Raw genomic sequence first — 20039 nt, forward strand, 5'->3', positions numbered from 1 at the left:
CCCTGAAGGGTGGATTTGTACCTCCTGATGCGAATGCAAGCAACAATTTTTCACCCTCCTCAAAATTTTCAAGGAGCACGCCCTAGTCAAGATCAAGGGAAAGAATATGTTATGAAAGAATCATTTGATGTTACCAAGGAGATGGAGAGGACTGCCACCACTATGTCCCTGACGGAAGTACCAAGATATTTCCCTGATCAAAAGAGGGCTCTCCTTAGGAAGTTGGAATTTTTAGAGTCATAGAGTAATGAGGTTAAGATGGCTGACCTTAATGAAGTCAACGCCAATGTCAGTAGTGATGTAATTGAGAACCCATAATTTTTACTGAGTTTGAGATTATGTGGAAAGAATCTACATAACTGTTTGTAGATTCAGGGGCTTCAAGAAATGTAATGCCCTACTCTATACGTCAGAAGCTCAGTCTCAACCCAGTACATGCAAACAGTAAGGTGGTACAACTAGACAAGACTGAGGTTAATGTAATTGGAGAATTAAAAGATGTATACATCCAATTGGCTGTTGATCCTTGCATATCCCATTACATCAAAATTCAAGTGGTGGATATTCCAAAGGTATATGGGATGCTCCTTAGTAGGGTTTGGTCAAAAAATTTGGGAGGATATTTCTCAACTTGTTTTACATACTTATGGCTTCCATGGAAGGGGGTAAGAAACCAGATCTGAATCGATAGTTAATCTAAGTTGAAGAAGTTAGTGATAGATTATGACGCTCCCAATGAGGTGGCATATGCTGAAGTAAGTCCAGGAGTCTATAGTGTCAATGAAATCCGCTTTCTCTACACAGGTTCCTCTCCAGTTATTTCAAGCAGACATGACTACATATAAAGGGTGGGTCAAAGGCTTTTCTATAATGATAAAACAAGGGATGTGTTTGTTGGGAGATACTATGAAAACACAAGATTTGTTTCTTTTGAAATGGTGTCTGATACATCATGAGGAGCACTCAGAAATGTCATGTATCCCATGTCAGAACGAGATTACAAAGTTGATGAGCTCGGTCTTATATGAAGATGTTGATCATACCATCAACATGGAAGAAATTCAAATTCCAAGTTGCGAGGGAGTAGTGCCCCAGATAATGGATCTTATGAGTAAAATTTCCCAACCAAGAGAGTGCAACAAGGAGATCTTCATGGTTGAGATTATCAAACAAGAGAAGGAGGATATCCCACCCGAGCATAAGAATCAAGAAACACAATCTCAAGCGCAGCCTCAGGTGGAACAAATCACTCGTAACACCCCTGAAGTGTTGTTGCGACCAGTAATCAAACAACCTCAGGTATTGCAAGATCTTGAACCCGAGAGACAACAATCCCCTCTGGAAGCTAACCTGATCACTAACCCTAAGGTGAAAAATGTAAAGAGACCAAAATATGAAATATGGTTTCTAAATTTTGATGGGTCAAGATCCAAGCAACGCAGTGGAGCAGGCATAGAGTTAACCAACCCAAAAGGGAAAACCCTTTTAGCCTCTTACCGACTCCAATTCCCTTGTACTAATAATATGATGGAGTACGAGGCCCTAGCTAGAGGATTGCTCTTCTCTCATAAGAAGGGAGCTAAATGCTTGAAAGTGTAGGGGGATTCTGAGCTGGTGGTTAAATAAGTCCAAAGCCAATATGGATGTCACAATAAAAGGTTAGCAACATATAGGAATAGAGTATGGGATTTGATTGAGGATTTTGATTCTTTTGATATTCAGCGGGTACCCAAGAAAGTAAATGGAATACCGGATGCATTAGCCATAACCGCCAATACATTAGAAGCAGTGAGCCAATCCCCTTTGAAGAAGTTTTCCATAGAGTTAATCTCCACACCCATTGTACCTGATAATATCACACACTTTCAAGTTTTCAAGGATGATGCGCACATTCTAGCCTTTCTTGCCCATTAAGGGGCTTTCGAAGAACAAATCATTGATGAGAAAGATAAATCAGATGATCTTGATGTCGGAAATGATGCTAATATTATGGATTTACCAACTAACGTTATTCCTAAAGGTATGGTCACCTTAGAGAGAATTTTTAACTCTGATCATAGAGTAAAAGAGAGATTAACAATGGATTCAGATGCCGGGAAGTACGAGCCACATAATATTGGTCCTAAAGGCCAAGAGAAGATTGTCTATATTAGGAAGATTTGCACTCAAAATGAAAGAGAATTTTTGTTTACAAATCTTGAAAGAGTTCATTGATGTAATAGCATGGGGGTACAAAGATTTTAAAACATTTGATACATTGATCATCACCCATGTTATCCCCCTAAAACCTAACATAAAGTCATCCAGGAAGAAGCAATGACCGGTTAATTCACTAATAGAACCCTTGATTTTCAAGGAAGTACAAAAGTTGCTCTCTGCCAAGATTATTTTTCCAGTAGGACATTCTACTTGGGTCACCAATTTGGTACCAGTAAGGAAAAAGAATGGAGAAATATGACTTTGTGTGGACTTTCGCAATCTCAACAAGGTGTTTGAGAAAGATAATTACACACTTCCTTCTTTGGATGAGGTACTACAAATAGTAAATGGTTCATAAATGATGTCATTTTTAGATGGTTGTTCTAGATATAACCAAGTTTTGGTCAACTATGAGGATCGTATGAAGACAACATTTACGACAAAGTGGGGAACATATGCATATAGAAGGGTGCCATTTAGGTTAATTAATGTTGGAGCGACCTTCCAAAGAGCGATGGATACAGCCTTCAAAGATCTGATTGGTAAGTGTATTATTATATACATGACGACCTGCCTATATTTTCCAAGGTTAGAGAAGATCACACAGACCACCTCCAAAAAGTACTGGAAAGATGTCGAAGATATGCGATTTCCCTTAACCCCAAGAAATGTGTATTGAGAGTGGCTGAAGGAAAGCTACTCGGCCACGTAATCTCTGAGAGGGGGATATCTATAGACCCAGATTGACTAGAAGCGTTGTTGAAGTTATAAATTCCTGACAGTAAAAAGGAGATGAGATCTTTCTTTGGCAAGATCAATTTTGTTAGAAATTTTATCACTAGGTTTGCAAAGATAGTCAAGCCGTTAAATGAAATGATGAAGAAGGATGCTAAGGTTGAATGGAAAACTAAAGAAAAAGAGGCTTTTGCCCAGATCAAGAAATCCATCACTGAAGCTCCCGTGTTAACTAGCCTTGACTACACTCTATGGTTTTACATATATTCTTTTTCTTCATTACACTCGAGAGCAGTTGTTTTGACACAGAGGCAAGTAGGGGATGAGAAACGCATTGCATTTATGAGTTCTCCTTTAAAAAGTGTTGAGGTTAGATACTCTGCTCTTGAAAAATAGACTTTTGTGTTGGTGAGAGAAGTCAATAAATTCAGGCATTATATCTTGAGGAGTAAAATATATGCGATTGTCCCTAATCAAGTGGTGAATTCATTACTCATGTAGTCTGAGGTGGGAGAACGTCAAGGGAAATGGATGGCAATATTACAAGAATTTGATCTAGAGATGCATCCAATGAAGTTGGTCCAAGGCCAAGGATTGTCTCAAGCCATGGCAACTGACATCCCTCAAATCCAATGCCAGCAGTACACATTGGAGTCATTCACTCAGGACCCATTGTACATGGATTTGGTATTTATATTGCTAAATAATAGGTGTCTCGAGGGGTTGACAGCCACACAAAGATGACCATTAAGGCCCAAAAGTGCCAATTATATGATCAAGGATTCGACACTTTATAGAAATAATTTTGAAGGTATTTACCTTCAGTGTCTTGGTCATTAAGAAGCCCATACCATGATTGAGGAATTTCATGAAAAATATGGTATAGGTCATGGGTTGGCGGATGCCATTGCACATCAAATCTTGAAGGCTGGATATTGCTGGCCTAGTATATTTAAGGATGCTCATGAGCATGTTCGTCACTATAACACATGATGATATTATGTTGTCATTGATGTCAATATGCTGAAGAGAGAATCGGTAATATGTTGAAGAGAACTAGTTTATAGAAGTTAAGCAACTGGCAAAGTGAACCGGTATAATGTTGTGAACCGGTATTTGTGCAAAAGGTGAAGTGGTATGTTTTTTCAAGTGAACCGGTATATGTGCAAAAGGTGAAGCGGTATGTTTGTTCAAGTGAACCGGTATGTTGAAATGTGAACTGACATATCAAATTTTTTCTATCAAGGTTTAATAAGGTATGACTACCGGTTGGTGGTCTTAGCCTCAGGGTTTCTGGTTGAAGTGTTTTGAGCCTGTGTGATTCAACCGATGATATTGTGTGATGAGTTAGCATTGTAATAGAGATCAAATCATGTTGCCATGTTAGCCTCATGCACGTGAAGGATCTTGCATGAAGGAGATTGATCCTATCTACCTCGGGAATGTGTGTAGTCTCTGTAAACAGTGGAGAACGCATGATGGGTTATAGCCTCCATGAAGCGGTGAAGCGGTAACTTGTTGATCTCTAACCACTTCAATAGTTGGAAAATCCCTTAATAGGGTAGCTTTAACTAGCTTGCTGTAAATCCTTTAGTAGGGTGACTCAAAGCCAATGAGTTCATAAAATCCTCTAACAAGGTAACCTTTAACAGGGTTTAACCCTTAACCGGGTGTTCTAGCCATCCCTTAACCGGGTGATCCCTAACAGGATCAGTTCCTAACAGAACCTATTGTAAGAGTCTTTAACCAAACTAGGCTCCTAATAGAGTGGACTTCTAAAGAGTTCAAAAACATCTTGTGGGTATTCATCCCCATCGTGGTTTTTCCCAGTTGGGTTTCCACATGAAAAAATATGTGTCATGTGTGATGCCTCTTTCATGTGATGTTTTGTTATTTCCTGTTTAGTGGTGAATCATGTTGAACTAGTAAACTATTGTATCTCTAATGATAAATTATCTGTTTATGCATAAGGATAAAGTGCAAATGAGGGAGTAGGTTGTATGGAAAGCTAAGTGTTACCGGTTTATGTCTTTCATAGTCGCATTGTGTTTAACCGGTAGTAATCTGGTTCAGATCGGTGTTAGTGATTGCCAGTCAAGTTCACTATTTGCAGTCAAACCGGTTCAGGAAAAGTTTTTGTGTTTGTACTAATTCACCCCCCCCTCTCAATACCAGTTTGGTACTCACTATTCATCATTGAGTTATCAATTGGTATCAGAGCATCCTCCAGGTCCTTTATGTTGTAAGCTTAACCGCTTGAGGAAAAGATCCTACTCTAATGATGAAGAGGGAAGGTCCAAAGTTTAACAGAGATAACTTTAAGATATGGAAGGACAAAATGAAGATATATATTAAAAGCATGGGTGCTCAACACTATAGCTATGTTGAGAATGCTTATGTTGTCCCTACCGGTACTCTCACCAATGATCAAAGAAGAGAAATCCAGGAGAATGGGCAAGTAATGGAAGCTCTTATCAGTAGCCTTTCTGATATTGAGTTTATTGATGTTCAGGAAAAAGAACATCCCAAAGATGTATGGGATACTATGGAATCTATCTATGGCAGTGATGAGCATGTGAAGTAAGCTAAGGAAGAAAGCCTTAGAGGAAAGTTTGAAGACATGCAGATGGTTGAAGGTGAGACCATTCAACAATATGGAATAAGAATCAAGACTGTCATTGGAGACATCAAGAGTGCAGGAGGTAAAATAGATGATGCCACTATTGTTAGCAAAGTCTTGAGATCCTTGTTACCGGTCTATGCAATAAGGGTTGCAGCTATTCAGGAGTTGAGGTCAATAGACAAGACTAAGGTATCCCTAGACTCCATCATTGCAAAGTTGACTGCATATGAGTTAAATAGTTTTGATGGTAGTGTTCAGAAGACTAAGTCAGCCTTTAGAGCATCTGCTGCACCATCTAGAAAAGGCAAAGAATCAAGCACCAATGGTGAACCAAGACAAAGAAGAGAAATGGATGATGAGGAGATTCTGATGGAATTTGAATCTCTTTCCTAGAGACTTCGTAAGGGAACCGACAAATACAGAGGTAAACTCCCTTTGAAATGGTTTTCTTGTAATAAGATAGGATACATTGCTGTAAATTGTCCTAATGGTGATAGCAAGGACAAACTGGAAAAGTTAAAAAAGTTCAAAGGAGGAAACAAGAGAAACTATTTTGTAGCAGTTGATGAAGGTGTCACTGATGAGGAATCAGAAGATGAAGAAAATGAAGATATTGTGTTTGTTGCAGTCAAGGAAGATGTGTTAGACAAGAAGGCTCTTGTCTCCTGCTTTGATAATACCAATGAGTGGATTATTGATAGTGGTTGTTCTCACCATATGACTGGTGACCAGAGCAAGTTTCTATCTTTGGAAGAGTATGATGGTGGTGTGGTTCATTTTGGTAATGATGCACCATGTATGGTCAAAGGCAGAGGGTCCATATCTCTGAATGGAAAGAGCAGTGCTGACAATGTGTATTGGGTAGATGGTCTCAAACACAACCTATTGAGTGTTGCCTAGCTGAATGATAGTGGACTCACTCTAGAATTCAAAAATGGAGTGTGCAAAATCAAAGGAAAGAATGGTGAACTAATGGCCACTCGTATGCAAACTAAAGGTAACCTATTTCAGCTAAATGCAAATGTTAGTACATGTCTTATGACCAAGTTTGATGATAGCTGGATATGGCATAGGAGACTCTGCCATGTCAACTTTGATAACATTACGAAGGCCAGTAAGATCAAGGTAGTTAGAGGATTGCCAGTGCTGAGCAAACCGAAAAATCCTTTGTGCAGAGAGTGTCAATTGGGGAAAATATCTTCCTCAACTTTCAAAGGTAAATCTTTCATTGCAGACAATTTACTTGATCTTGTGCATACTAATTTTTGTGGTCCTATGAAAACTAGGAGTGTGCAGGGAGATAGGTATTTTATGATTCTTACAGATGATTTCTCAAGAATGATGTGGGTCACATTCTTGAAGGACAAGTCTGAAGCCTTTGGAAAGTTCAAAGCTTTCAGAGCACTAGTAGAAAAGGAAAGCGGTAGGAGAATCAAATGCCTTAGAACTGATCAAGGAGGGGAATTCACTTCTGGTGAATTCAACAAATATTGTGAAGAGAATGGCATCAAGAGGCAACTGTTTGCTCCCTGAACTCCACACCAGATTGGCTTAGCAGAGAGGAACAACCAGACTGTGGTTGAAGTGGCTAGAACTATGTTAATCCAAGGAAAGGTTGCCCACACCTTTTGGAGAGAAGTGGTGAGCACTGCAGTCTACACAATGAACCGGGTACTCATCAAGAAAGGAAAGGATAAGACTCCTTATGAGTACTGGACCGGTAAGACACCAGTGGTAAGCTACTTTAGAGTATTTTGTAGCAAATGTTATATCAAGAGGAGTGAACATCAGAGCAAGTTCGATGCAAAATGTGATCAGGGAATATTCCTAGGATATTTGAGCAAAATTAAAGCTCTCAAATGTTTCAATAATAGGACTCAGAGAATTGTTGAAAGCATCAATGTTAGAATTGATGAAAACTCTGAGAAATTGGTAGTGAGCAAGTAGGAGATGAACTAGTAGTAACCTTCTGGGAACCAGTTGCAAAACAGCCAAGCACCAGTAACTCTGCTCCTGCACCAGTAGATGTTGATGCTGATGAAGATGAGGATGAAGAGGAAAAGGAAGAGGAATTTGTTAAGAATATACCTAGGTATGTCAAACTCAATCATGATCCAAAGCAGATCATAGGAGACAAAGATGCAGGAATTTTTACAAGAAGAAAGGTCAGAGAAAACTCATGTATGATCTCTAGATTTGAGCCTAAATCATTCAAAGAGGCACATAAATATGAAGACTAGATCAAGGAAATGGAAGAGGAACTTGATCTGATAGAAAAGAATGGTACATGGTCTTTGGTACCCAGACCGTAGCATAAAATGGTCATTGGAACCAAATGGGTTTTTAGAAATAAGCTGAATGAGGATGGCACAGTGGTAAGGAACAAAGCCAGACTAGTATGTAAAGGATATGCCCAAGAAGAAGGAGAAGAGTATGGAGAAACCTTTGCTCTAGTAGCAAGATTGGAAGGAGTTCATATGCTTCTTGCATATGCATCTTTTAAAGGATTCAAGGTATACCAAATGGATGTAAATTCTGCATTTCTGAATGGAATTCTTGAAGAGGAGGTGTATATAGAGCAACTAGATGGGTTTGCCCTATCAGAAGATAGTGACATGGTGTGTAGGCTACATAAAGCCTTGTATGGACTGAAGCAGGCACCTAGAGCATGGTATGAACACTTGCACTCCCATCTTGTGAAGATTGGATTTGAAAGAACAAGTGAAGATATCAATATCTACTTGAAATCAAAAGGAGATCAGATTTTGATCTGTGAAGTATTTGTTGATGACATAATCTTTGGTGGAGATGATAAGATGAGTCATGAATTTGCAGATGAGATGAAGAAGGAATTTGAGATGTCACTCATAGGGGAGATTAAGTTCTTCATTGGACTATAGATTCAACAAATGAAAGATGGAATCTTTATTACTTAGTCCAAGTATGTCAAAGAGGTGTTGAAGACCTTTGGCATGGAAGAGAGAAAACCGGTTGGTACACCAATGGTGACCGGTTGTAAACTATCAAAAGAGGATGACTCAGCATTGGTAAATGAGAAGGAATACCAATCAATGATTGGTAAGTTGTATTATGTAGTGCATAGTAGACCGAACATTGCGCATGCAGTGGGTATTACCACTTGGTTTCAGAAAATCCCAATAGAATCTCACCTGGTAGTAGTCAAGCGAATTCTTAGATATCTGAAGGGAACTATTGACTATGGATTATGGTATCCATACAATGATGATTTCAACCTGAAAGTGTTCACAGATGCTGATTGGGCTGGTAATGTGGATGGTTGGAAGAGAACAACCAATGGTGCATTCTTTCTTGGTGGTAGACTGGTCTCATGGATGAGTAAAAAGTAGAGTTGTATCTCTCAGTCTACAGCAACAGTGGAGTATGTTGTAGCATTTATGAACTGTACTTAGACTATTTGGATGAAGCATGTATTGAATGGCTTCAAAGTCCCTATATCTAAACTGGTAAGTGTATTTTGTGACAATACAAGTGCAATTAACATCTCCAAGAATCCGGTTTTACATGCTAGAACCAAGCACTTTGAACTCAAGTATCATTTCTTGAGGGAAAAGGTTCAAAACAAAGAGGTGGTATTGGAACATGTTTTTAGTAAGGAGCAGTTAGCAGACATATTCACCAAGCCACTATCGAAGGCTACATTTACCTATTTGAGAGGTGAATTAGGGGTGCTGCCCCTTCAAGAGGTAAACTAAAGGTATGTGCTCCACATCAGTTAGGTCTTACATTGATATATCCTTTCAGGATTGATGTGTTGAAGGATGCTACTCCTCAGGGGGAGCAACATAGTGGAACAAGGTAGCTTGTGCCTCCACTTTGGCATTGTTGTCAAAGGGGGAGAAGATGTAAAGCAGAGAAGATATCTGTAGTATTAAGGAGAAGATGTGATGCAGAAAGAGAGAATTCTTTGTATATTGCCATCAATGCCAAAGGGGGAGATTGTTGGCATATGTGCAGAGTATGTTGACATGATGATATTGTGTTGTCATTGATGTCAATATGCTGAAGAGAGAATCGGTAATATGTTGGAGAGAACCAGTTTATAGAAGTTAAGCAACTAGCAAAGTGAACTGGTATAATGTTGTGAACCGATATTTGTGCAAAAGGTGAAGCAATATGTTTTTTCAAGTGAACCGGTATATGTGCAAAAGGTGAAGCAGTATATTTGTTCAAGTGAACCGGTATGTTGAACTATTAAATGACATATGGAATGTTTTCTATCAAGGTTTAATAAGGTATGACTACCGATTGGTATTCTCAGCCTCAGGGTTTTCGGTTGATGTGTTTTGAGCCTGTGTGATTCAATCAATGATATTGTGTGATGAGTTAGTATTGTAATAGAGATCAGATCGTGTTTCCACGTCAGCCTCATGTGCGTGAAGGATCTTGCATAAAGGAGATTGATCCTATCTACCTCGGGAATGTGCGATCTCTGTAAATGGTGGAGAACATGTGATGGGTTATAGCCTCCATGAAGCGGTGAAGAACAAATGATGGAGAATGTCTTGAGATCTATCCAAGAACATTGTATTCAAATACAAAGTGTTCAATGGTTAGGATTGAACCATCCAAATTGCTCAACCTAAATTTTTAGGGTTTAGGGTTTATGCTACCGACCTATCTATTTCCTATAAGGTCGATGTGGTGTTTCATGTTGAGGTTGTTGGCAAAAGTTGTATGTGTATTTAAGTACATAGATACGTGATACTTTCCAGACCAAATAAGAGAATTGATACCTATAGAGAGTGTGTGTAGAAGGAAGGAACTAGAGTGGATCTGCATTGGCATTGAGTGCTATTACTAGATATTTGTAATACTTGTTGATCTCTAACCACTTCAACAGTTGGAAAATCCCTTAATAGGGTAGCTTTAACCAGCTTGCTGTAAATCCTTTAGTAGGGCGACTCAAAGCCATTGAGTTCATAAAATCCTCTAACAAGGTAACCTTTAACAGGCTTTAACCCTTAACCAGGTGTTCTAGCCATCCCTTAACCAGGTGATCCCTAACAGGATCGATTCCTAACAGAACCTGTTGTAACAGTCTTTAACCTGACTAGGCTCATAACATAGCAGACTTCTAAAGAGTTCAAAAAGAGCTTGTGGGTATTCATCCCCACTGTGGTTTTTCCCAGTTGGGTTTCCACATGAAAAAATATGTTTCATGTGTGATGCCTCTTTCATGTGATGTTTTTTTATTTCCTATTTAGTGGTGAATCATGTTGAACTAGTAAACTATTGTATCTCTGATGATAGATTATCTATTTATGCATAAGGATAAAGTGGAAATGAGGGAGTAGGTTGTATGGAAAGCTAAGTGTTATCGGTTTATGTCTTTCACAGTCGCATTGTGTTTAACCGGTAGTAATCTGGTTCAGATCGGTGTTAGTGATTGTCAGTCAAGTTCACTGTTTGCAGTCAAACCGGTTCAGGAAAAGTTTTTGTGTTTGTACTGATTCACCCCCCCTCTCAATACTGGCTTGGTACTCACTATTCATCATTGACACTTTATAGAAATAATCATGAAGGTATTTACCTTCGGTGTCTTGGTCATCAAGAAGCCCATACCATGATTGAGGAATTTCACGGGAAATATGGTACAGGTCATGGGTTGGTGGATGCCATTGCACACCAAAGCTTGAAGGTTGGATATTATTGGTCTAGTATATTTAAGGATACTCATGAGCATGTTCGTCATTGTAACATATGCCAAACTGCCACTTCCAGGGAGAGGAATCCCTCCATGCCTCTCCAACCAGTATTTGAGGTAAGACATTTCGCCCAATGGGCACTAGATTTCGTAGGTGTCATTAATCCTAACTTGTCTGTAGGACATAAGTTTATTCTTACCATGACGGATTATTGCACCCGATGGATAGAAGCCATTGCGTGTCGAAATGCTACTGCTAAGGTAGTCTTGAAATTTATTGAAGAGCACATCATCACAAGGTTTGGTATGTCGTTCGCTCTGGTATGTGACAATGGCCCTGCTTTTACTTCTGCACAGTTGATGCAATGGCCATACGAATATAAAGTGATATTGAAATTTTCATCCAACTACTACCCGCAAGGTAATGAAGTAGCTGAATCTACAAACAAGAACATCCTAGATGTCATTAAAAAGCTACTTGAGAAAAATTCCAGGGATTGGCATAATTAGTTGAGATACACCTTATGGGCTGATCGAACCAGAGTAAAATCTGCCCTGGGAACTTCTCTATATTACCTTGTTTATGGACAAACCCCTATCTTCCCAATCAAATTTAAATACCATTCCTCCAATTAATGAAATAACTTGAAATTGAGGATCAGGTAGAGTTTCGACTCTTAAATTTATTAAGACTTGACGAAAAAAGGATTAATACTCTACAACACTTTGCCAAGCACCAAGTTTTTGTTAAGCGATGGTTTGACAAGAGGGCTAAGGTGAAAGCTCTTCGGATCTTTGACCTAGTCCTATTATGGGACAAGGCCAAGGAGAAGAAAGGTGATCACCATAAATTTGAATTGTTGTGGTTAGGTCCTTACCAAATAGCCGAAATTGTAGGGGAGAACACCTTTAGGTCAAGCTCTTTGAATAGAGAACTTGTACCATTTCCCGTTAATGGTAAATTCCTCAAGCATTACTTCAATTAACCCCCAGTGAAGCTTGATGTATTGTATATAGTAGATTAGTTGTTTTTGTTAGTTCTGTTGTTTTGGTTTCTTTTGCTTCGTTTGTTTGGGTTTTTTGCATGTTTGTTGCGTTTCTTCTTTGTTGCATGCTTGTTTCCCTTTTGTTTTGTTTGTTTGTTTTATTTCATTCATTTTCTTTTTGTTGTGTCAGGATATACATATTTGTTCTCAAAGATTCTAAAAGGAAGGTGTCCTTTGCATAACATGTTGCCAAATTCTGAGAGACTTTGACTCTTTGCTATTTATGACTTCATTGTCATTTGGTTAATTTTGAAACCTTTGTCTATACTCGTTCAAGGTGGTATATAATGGTTTAAATATGATTTGAGTTTTTGACCTTCAATTGGAAAAGGCCAGCTTGATAAACTCAGCACTACTGTCACATTAAGATACATCAGAAGGTTTTGTAAGATATCGGATAAACTGGTTTTCAAGTGAAAAATCTGAAGTTAGGATGTTTCATGTTATCCACCGTGGTTCCCAACCCAGTAATTAGACTTCAATGTTTGAAAAGTTTCTTAAAGGTTATTAGGGAAATGAGTCATTCTATGTTCTATAATGTTTTCAAAAAAAAAAGAGAGAAAATAAATGATCCTCTTAAAGCAACTAAAATGGGTGTTTCAAGTACCTCCACCGGGGATATGGATGCCTAGTTGGCAGTGGAGCATTGCTTGACGAGAACCAGAGGTATCTCTATCAGGGCTATAGACACCTGATTGGCAGCAGAGCTATTCCCAGGATAACTTTGGACGAAACACATTGGTTGGCTTCACCTACGTAGCTTGCACCCAGTTTTCTCTGATTATTTGCATTATTGAAAATGATGGAGTAATAAATCATACGCACACACTTAAGAGTTAATCACGTTCAGTTCTAGACTTAATTGTTTGTTCATTGGTTCACTCATCTTTTTCTCTTATAGACCCTTTTGAATGATAATAGCCTTAGGTGTCGAGTTAACCAGAGATTCTGAAGTTCTAAATTTCCTAGAGTCATTTTTCCCACATAGTCGCCATTTGTTATGCCTTGCATATCTATCCCCCATTAGTTTCCTTGTGTTGAAATATGGGTCCCTTTTTTTTTTCTTTGTGTTGCTTTGTTCTTTTGTCTTTTTGTTTCTTTCACCTCAAAACCCTGGAGTCCCGGAGTCCTGAGGCCTCTTTCCTTTTGTTTCTTTGCTTTGTTCACCTTGGAACCTCGGACCTATGGAGTCTTGAGGTTGGTCTTTTCTCTTGTGTTTTGTGTCTTCCATCTCAGAACTCCAGAATATCAAAGTCTTGAGGTGTGTTGTGTCTTCTCAACCCCAAAACTTTGGAGTCCCGAGGTTGAGTGTTCGGTTGCTTATTTTTGTTGATCAACCCCAGAATCCTGGAACCTCGGAGTCCCAAGGTTTATCCTCGTATTCTTGCTTTTATTTTCTTCATCCTAGAACCTCGGAGCCCAGGAGTCTCAAGGTGAAGTGTCTTGTTTTGTGTTTTGGTCATCGAACTCGAAACCTTGGGACCCTGAAGTCCCAAGGTCCTTTTGAAAGCATTCGTATGAACGAGTTTTGGGGGGGGGGTATAAATATGAATAGTGATATTTTTGAAGCTCATTTGTGCATTCCACCTTCAAAGCTCTTGCTTCCTTGCCTCCCGATTGCGAGCTTCTGAACCTTCGAGCTTCCTTGCATTCTTGGACATTTTGTTTCACCAGGTCGGTGATTTTTCCTGCCCTCTTTGTCATTTTTTAAGGTAGATCTTCCTTTTTCTTCTTTCATGGGTTTTATTTTTCTTCTTCTTTTTTGTTTTCTTACTTGTTCCCATGTGCCCTAAGTTTCTTACCCCAGAACCCTAGAGTTTCAGATTCTTTGCTTCTTCCTACCCCGTAACCCTAGACCCCTGGAGTTCCAGGTTGATTGGTTGTTCCCACATGAAACCCCAAAACCTCAGAGTTCTAGATTATCCTTTGTTAAGAGGACGTGCTCCCACTTAGCTCGGAACCTTAGAACCCCAGAGTTCTAAAGTCCACCTTTATAAGTCATCTTTCTATAAGTCCTATTGAGTATCTTTTATTTGGCTTGGGACCTTGGAGTCCCGAGATGAGCTTAGGTTCCTTGCCTCAGAACCCCAGAGTTCTGGAACCATTTATTATCTACCTACCTTGAAACCCCAGAACGCCAAAGTTTCAGACTTCATCCATGTGTACCTACCCTGGAACCCTGGAGTTCCAGACCCTGTTTTAAAGGAAAACTTCCTACCTCAAGACTTCAAAACCTCGAAGTCCTAAAGTGAATGAATTTTTAATATTTCCGATAAGGAACTAAAACTTGCTTTCTTCTTGCAGATTCAAGAAGTTAGATGGAATCATCCTCCAGCAAAAGAGGCAAATATATTGATCAAATTCCAGCGACCATGAAATACCACTATCAAGGATAGGTCTATGCCCCAAAGTTGGATGATCAAGTCAATTGGATCACTGACACTAAAATTGGCCATATAAAAATTGAGGATAATAGAACCTAGCTGGATAAGCCAAGATTGGAGGCCCCACATAGGAGAATTAAAAGATCAGGCTTAGTAGAGGGACCATCTTTCCACAATCGGTGCAGGCACCTGAGTTCATAATCACAATTTCCCAATTTTATGACCCTAACACCAAAAAGTGCACTGACACACATGGAAAAATAGTAATAGATGTGTCCCCTAACATGCTAGGATTCGTGTTTGGAATCCCAACCAGAGATAAGATATTCCTCTCAACTGAAGAGGAGGCCTTAAAGGTATGGAATGACAAAGTTACAGTAAACAAAAGGCACATGAATGAGAACTGGTTGGAGGAAGAGAGAAAAATAGGTCTGAAGGCAATAGAGATCCTGAGAGCAGACTTTAAGGAGCCCCAAAGGGACCTAATTATGATGCCAAGCAGGGCCTTTGGCAAGCTTGATTGTAAACACTTTCATCCATGGATGTTTCAATTCATGACTACTATCTTGGTGGGAAATCAATATTTTGACTGGCCTCAAATCCTCTCAGACAAGATCTGCAAACAAATGAAGGAGGTCCACCAGACTAATAAATTCTTCTTCACATCTTATGTCATCTGGGTGGTCGCGAGAGTTGGCAAATTCCTAGGCTTACAAGTGGAGGGTCAATTACGGTATAAAGAAGGACAAAAGAAGGTATGTGAATATTATTCCCAACTTCCCCTAGTCAATGCAACGTCTCATTTCAAAAGAATCAATGATTCCTTTATTTTCCTAGTGATAATTAAACTAATGGGAGATACAAGATACCGGATTAGCCTAAAGGCTATGGCTATTATTCAAGAGTGGGCCTGTTGGCTTATCCAAAGACCAGGCTCCACTTGCATTAGAGTCTATGGATCCATAGGGAACCCAATTTTGCTTCCAAGGTATTGTAATGACAAAATATTTTTTTTAGAATATGTCAGGCAATTATTGGGCCTCCAAGCCTTCCTGTTGTCTAAGCACAGTCTAAGCACAAAACATGCATTGATTTTTTGGTATCTATTGGATAATTCTCATGCTCTAAGATACAGGTGGTGAAGTTAGTAGAGCCAGAGTTGCAGGATTTGAACCTAAAAGAATTTGATTATGCTAGGGAATTATATGATCCCTACGGGAAACTCAAGAAAGCTATGCCTAAGGCATATGAGGGACACAAGCCTAGACTAAAGGATTTTTGGGCTAACCTCTAGGATAGTTTTGAAGTAAGAAAGAAAAATTATAACAGGTTATTAGTACCACAGATAAGAGATTTTAAAATCTAGACCAATCTCCCTAAAGACCTCAGGGATGATGGAGACTTGCTTGATGTTGCTTACAAAGGATTAAAATTTGATAAGAAGGCCCTCTCCCCAATAAGGTGGTCCATGAATGAGGACATGAATATAGAAAATATTTCCTAAGTGGTCATCAATAGGACCAACCAATAGCTAAGTCAAAGGGTTAGGGCAAGTGCCTCAAAGGGAAAGCAAAAGGAGTCTACCTCAGGGGTACCTCAATCAATGGGTTATAAGGAGCATGCTTGGAAGACAAGATAAAACTCAAGAAGGAATACATCTACTGACCCTGATGAAGAAGTGGGGCCCCAAGATAGTAATGAGGATCTGATGAGAAAGCTTAGTGAGAAGATGAGGGAGTCTAAGTTGTTAAAGAAGGCGGTAGACCTCAGAGTGGCAGATGGATTAGGAGCAGTACCACTAGCCAAAGTCCTCCCACCAAGGACAACTATGGGGCAGGTTGCAGGAGAGGGCACTTAGGAGAAAGAGGAAGGAATAGAAATGAATTAAGATGTGCCCACTCAACCTCCTCTAATAGCTAGGGTGAACATTCTAGTTACCAACGCTCCTATACCACCATTAGTTAATGTAACCATAGGGCAGCTAGAGATACAAGGATTCAGGTCCAACACTGAAGAGGTAATTATTATAAATGTAGAATTAGATTTAGATCAAGAAGAGGATCAACCCAAGAAACATAGGCCACTTGGGGAGGAGAAAGAACAAGATGAGGCAGAAGATCTTCTAAATGAGAGATTAGTCTTAACTCCTCAAGACCAAGAGGATTTCAAAGAAATAGTTGTTGAGGAAGGTGGAACAGAGGCGGAAGTAGATGAGGAGATAAAATTCAATGAAGTAGTCAGTGACAAGTTAGGATATTTGCACAAGCAGAAACAACGAAATACTAATATTTCTCTCCAAACGAATTTGGCCCATCCAGTTGCTTCACCTCATGATCTTGAAGAAACAAATGCAAAAGAGAGGGATGAAGCAGAGGAACAAGCATAGGTGCATATTGTAACAACTGACATAGTGTCACATCAAGGTGACAAAGATCAAGACATACCATAGTGGCTTGAATTTACTTTTGAGAAGAAGAAGAGAAAGGTAGACCTCCCTAAGGTGACATTGCAGTAGGTAATCATGGAGGAGCTCCCAAAGGTTAAGAAGCCAAAAATTGTACATCACTTATCAAGAATAGGTTTAGGTGAAGTGGTTGCAGATGTGCTAGTTCCACTCTAGGCTGAAGGTCAAGCTTCACCTAAATATCAAGTATCCGAAGTGAATTAAATTTGGTAAACAAAAAAGTGGGGAGAGTTGGACACTCTAGAGCTAGCCACTAGTGTTGTTAGGGGGCACGTGGAGAAGGAGCACACCTCCAACATGGAACTTAAAGCACAACTGGGGAAATATGAGTAGTTTTTATTAGAAATGAGAAAACCTCTAGACTCTTGTAGGGCTGAAAACCCACCGTCAACCTCACCATTTCTAGAGGGAGAAGTGAAGGAATTAGTGGAGGTGAGACAGGTGGCCGCTGTAGCTAAATCATGGTCCCAAGTAAATACAACTAAAATTAGATTATTTTTGCAGGATATGATGGGGATATACTGAGAGGTAGTATAGGTAGGTAGAGCATTAGCTTCTTGTTTTGCACAATGGAAATGGAAGCTAAGCATTTTTAATAAGTAGTTTTGAATTTTGAATAAAGTTCTTCATCTAGGGGAAGAGGTAATAATAGGGGAGGATCTCTTAGGAGGAGATAGTTGTAAGAACCTGCAATCTTACACATACATTTTGGAACTGAAGGTCGAAATGCTTCAACAGTATGTGAAGGATATGGCAGAGATTTGAGTCCCTCTCCTTAGAGAAATTTTGAAATATGATAATTTTGTGATGCATATGCTCAGAGCTTTTGGGTTAGGATTAACCAACACCAGGTTAATGGAGGAAGATAAATTTTTGAATTAGTGGGATGCATATGGGGCCCAAAATTTGGGGCCTCTGGCTCAGTTTGATGTCGCTCTCATGGACAGATATACACACTTGGTTACCCAATGTCAAGAGGTGGCAGAGATAGTAGGGGAGGTAGAGAAAGGAAAGAAGAATGCAAATGAGGTTTTGAAGAAATACAAATTTAGAATTAAACATGTAGCTGATCCTCCTATTCAAGTTGTTGCATGCATTATTGATAATTATAGATCTTTTATTAAAAGTGAGAGATGGACACATAGCTGCTAAAGATAGTAGGCCTTTTCCATGACTCCCAATTTTATATTTTCAACTGCAGCTCCAACTCATGTTGCAGTTTTGAAAAAAATTCTGTATGACTACGAAAGCTTGGCTCATCCAGCATGGTCTTTGTAGTGCTCATGCAACCTCCACTTCATAGTAGTTAATTGGAGTATTAAGGTAGAAACTTGCAAGCTAACTGTGACTCCTAGTTTGAGTTCTTAATTTAGGTAGATTTATTTCTTAGATAATAGGGTAGAAAACTTCTATAAATTGAGAATTTGGATTCATTTGTAAGGGTCCCCAAATTGATGATTTGTGGCCCACTTAGAGATTTTTGGATTATTTTGCAGATTGTTAAGAATTTGAGTTATTTTTGTTATACATTCATTGAGATTTATACAAGAAGTAGCTTGTAGATTGCCCGATCTACATCTATATTCTACCAAATCATTTTGTGTAATCTGGTAATGTCTTTTATTTGGAATTAGCAACATGGTTTGATCTCCTATTTATTTCTTTATGAATCATATTGTGCACGTGAGTGGTGTATGAGAATTATTGTGGTAGGCGATATTGTTGATGATTTTATTTGTATAAGTCTATGAAATTGATGATTTTGCAGGCTTACTAGAGGTTCGTTGTTGAATGGTAATTTGAATAATATTTGATAATTTCTTGGATTGCAGGGAGTTAACTAAGTGGTTTGTTAAGTTGTTATTGAATTGATTTCATTGTTCTTTTCTTGTTCCCTTTACTCTTCACAATTTATTTTCCAGAGAATCTTAAATCATAAAAATACAAAAAAAAACAAGTTAAGACATTCATGATCAACGGGACTTAGTTTCAACTAGCAGGCTCCTTAATAGGTACAACCACATCAACCATTGGGCTTCCCATTACCATTATGACCCAAATATAAAGACCTTGGAGTAGCGAGTTTTCCTAAACTCATTTCTTTTCAGGAGAGGAGGTGAGTGTTCACATTGGCTACATGTCTGTTGGTGGGTGTGTCAAAAACAATTGTCAACACTAAGTTGTACAAGCATCCTAAGAAGTCAATCCATCATCCAATCAAGAAGAATAAGCTCATGCAAGCACAACTCATGACGTCAAAAATTTTGGTATACCAATCACAAACTCTTGCTCAAGCATAGGACCTTTTTGCACTGATATCACGATTATATTCATGTTCAGAGCAATGAGTTTGATGCAAGTGATGAACTAAGAGTTTGAGCTTTACACCAAGGATCTGACTTGTCTTTCAATACCAAGTATCATCAAAATCAGGGTGGTTGCATATCTTCATACAATTTGCCATCCAAACCTATCATTTATTGAGTCTTTTCCATTCCAAGGATAATCTAGTCATCAAATTATTCTAATCATCACTATTTCGCTTCTTTGATCTTTCATCATCAACCTTTCCTAAGGACTTAGCGCATCAATCAATCTTTAATCCATCATCTTTGATCAAACCAATCCTCAATCAATCATCCTTAATCAATATTCCTTCAATCAAATCAACGTTACATTAAGGTCTTATGCCTTGTGAAGTTCTATTTAGACCTCATCTTTAATCAATTAATCATTTGGCCTTTGTACTTGGGAAAGAATCCCCCCTCAAGTACCTTTGCCTCATCCTTTGAGTCGATAAAGACTCTTATCCTACATCTTTATTTTTCTTTGGATCGTTAGTCAATCCTTAGTAGAAGAGAGACTTTGATTATTATCCTAAGGTCTAAATTTTACCCAACTT

At 38.9% G+C, this 20039-nt stretch overlaps 1 protein-coding gene across 1 annotated transcript in view; it reads left to right on the top strand.

Moving 5' to 3' along the window:
* The window catches only part of LOC131876503 (uncharacterized), a 45753-nt gene extending 28694 nt beyond the window's left edge, over positions 1-17059 (top strand). Inside the window, exon 4 of the mRNA XM_059221922.1 lies at positions 16655-17059. Within this exon, the coding sequence (XP_059077905.1) occupies positions 16655-17059 (405 nt within the window). The remainder of the gene's footprint in view (positions 1-16654) is intronic.
* Positions 17060-20039: the final 2980 nt, after the last annotated feature.

This window comes from Cryptomeria japonica, chromosome 6, assembly GCF_030272615.1.
Source record: "Cryptomeria japonica chromosome 6, Sugi_1.0, whole genome shotgun sequence".
Classification (NCBI taxonomy): Eukaryota; Viridiplantae; Streptophyta; class Pinopsida; order Cupressales; family Cupressaceae; genus Cryptomeria; species Cryptomeria japonica.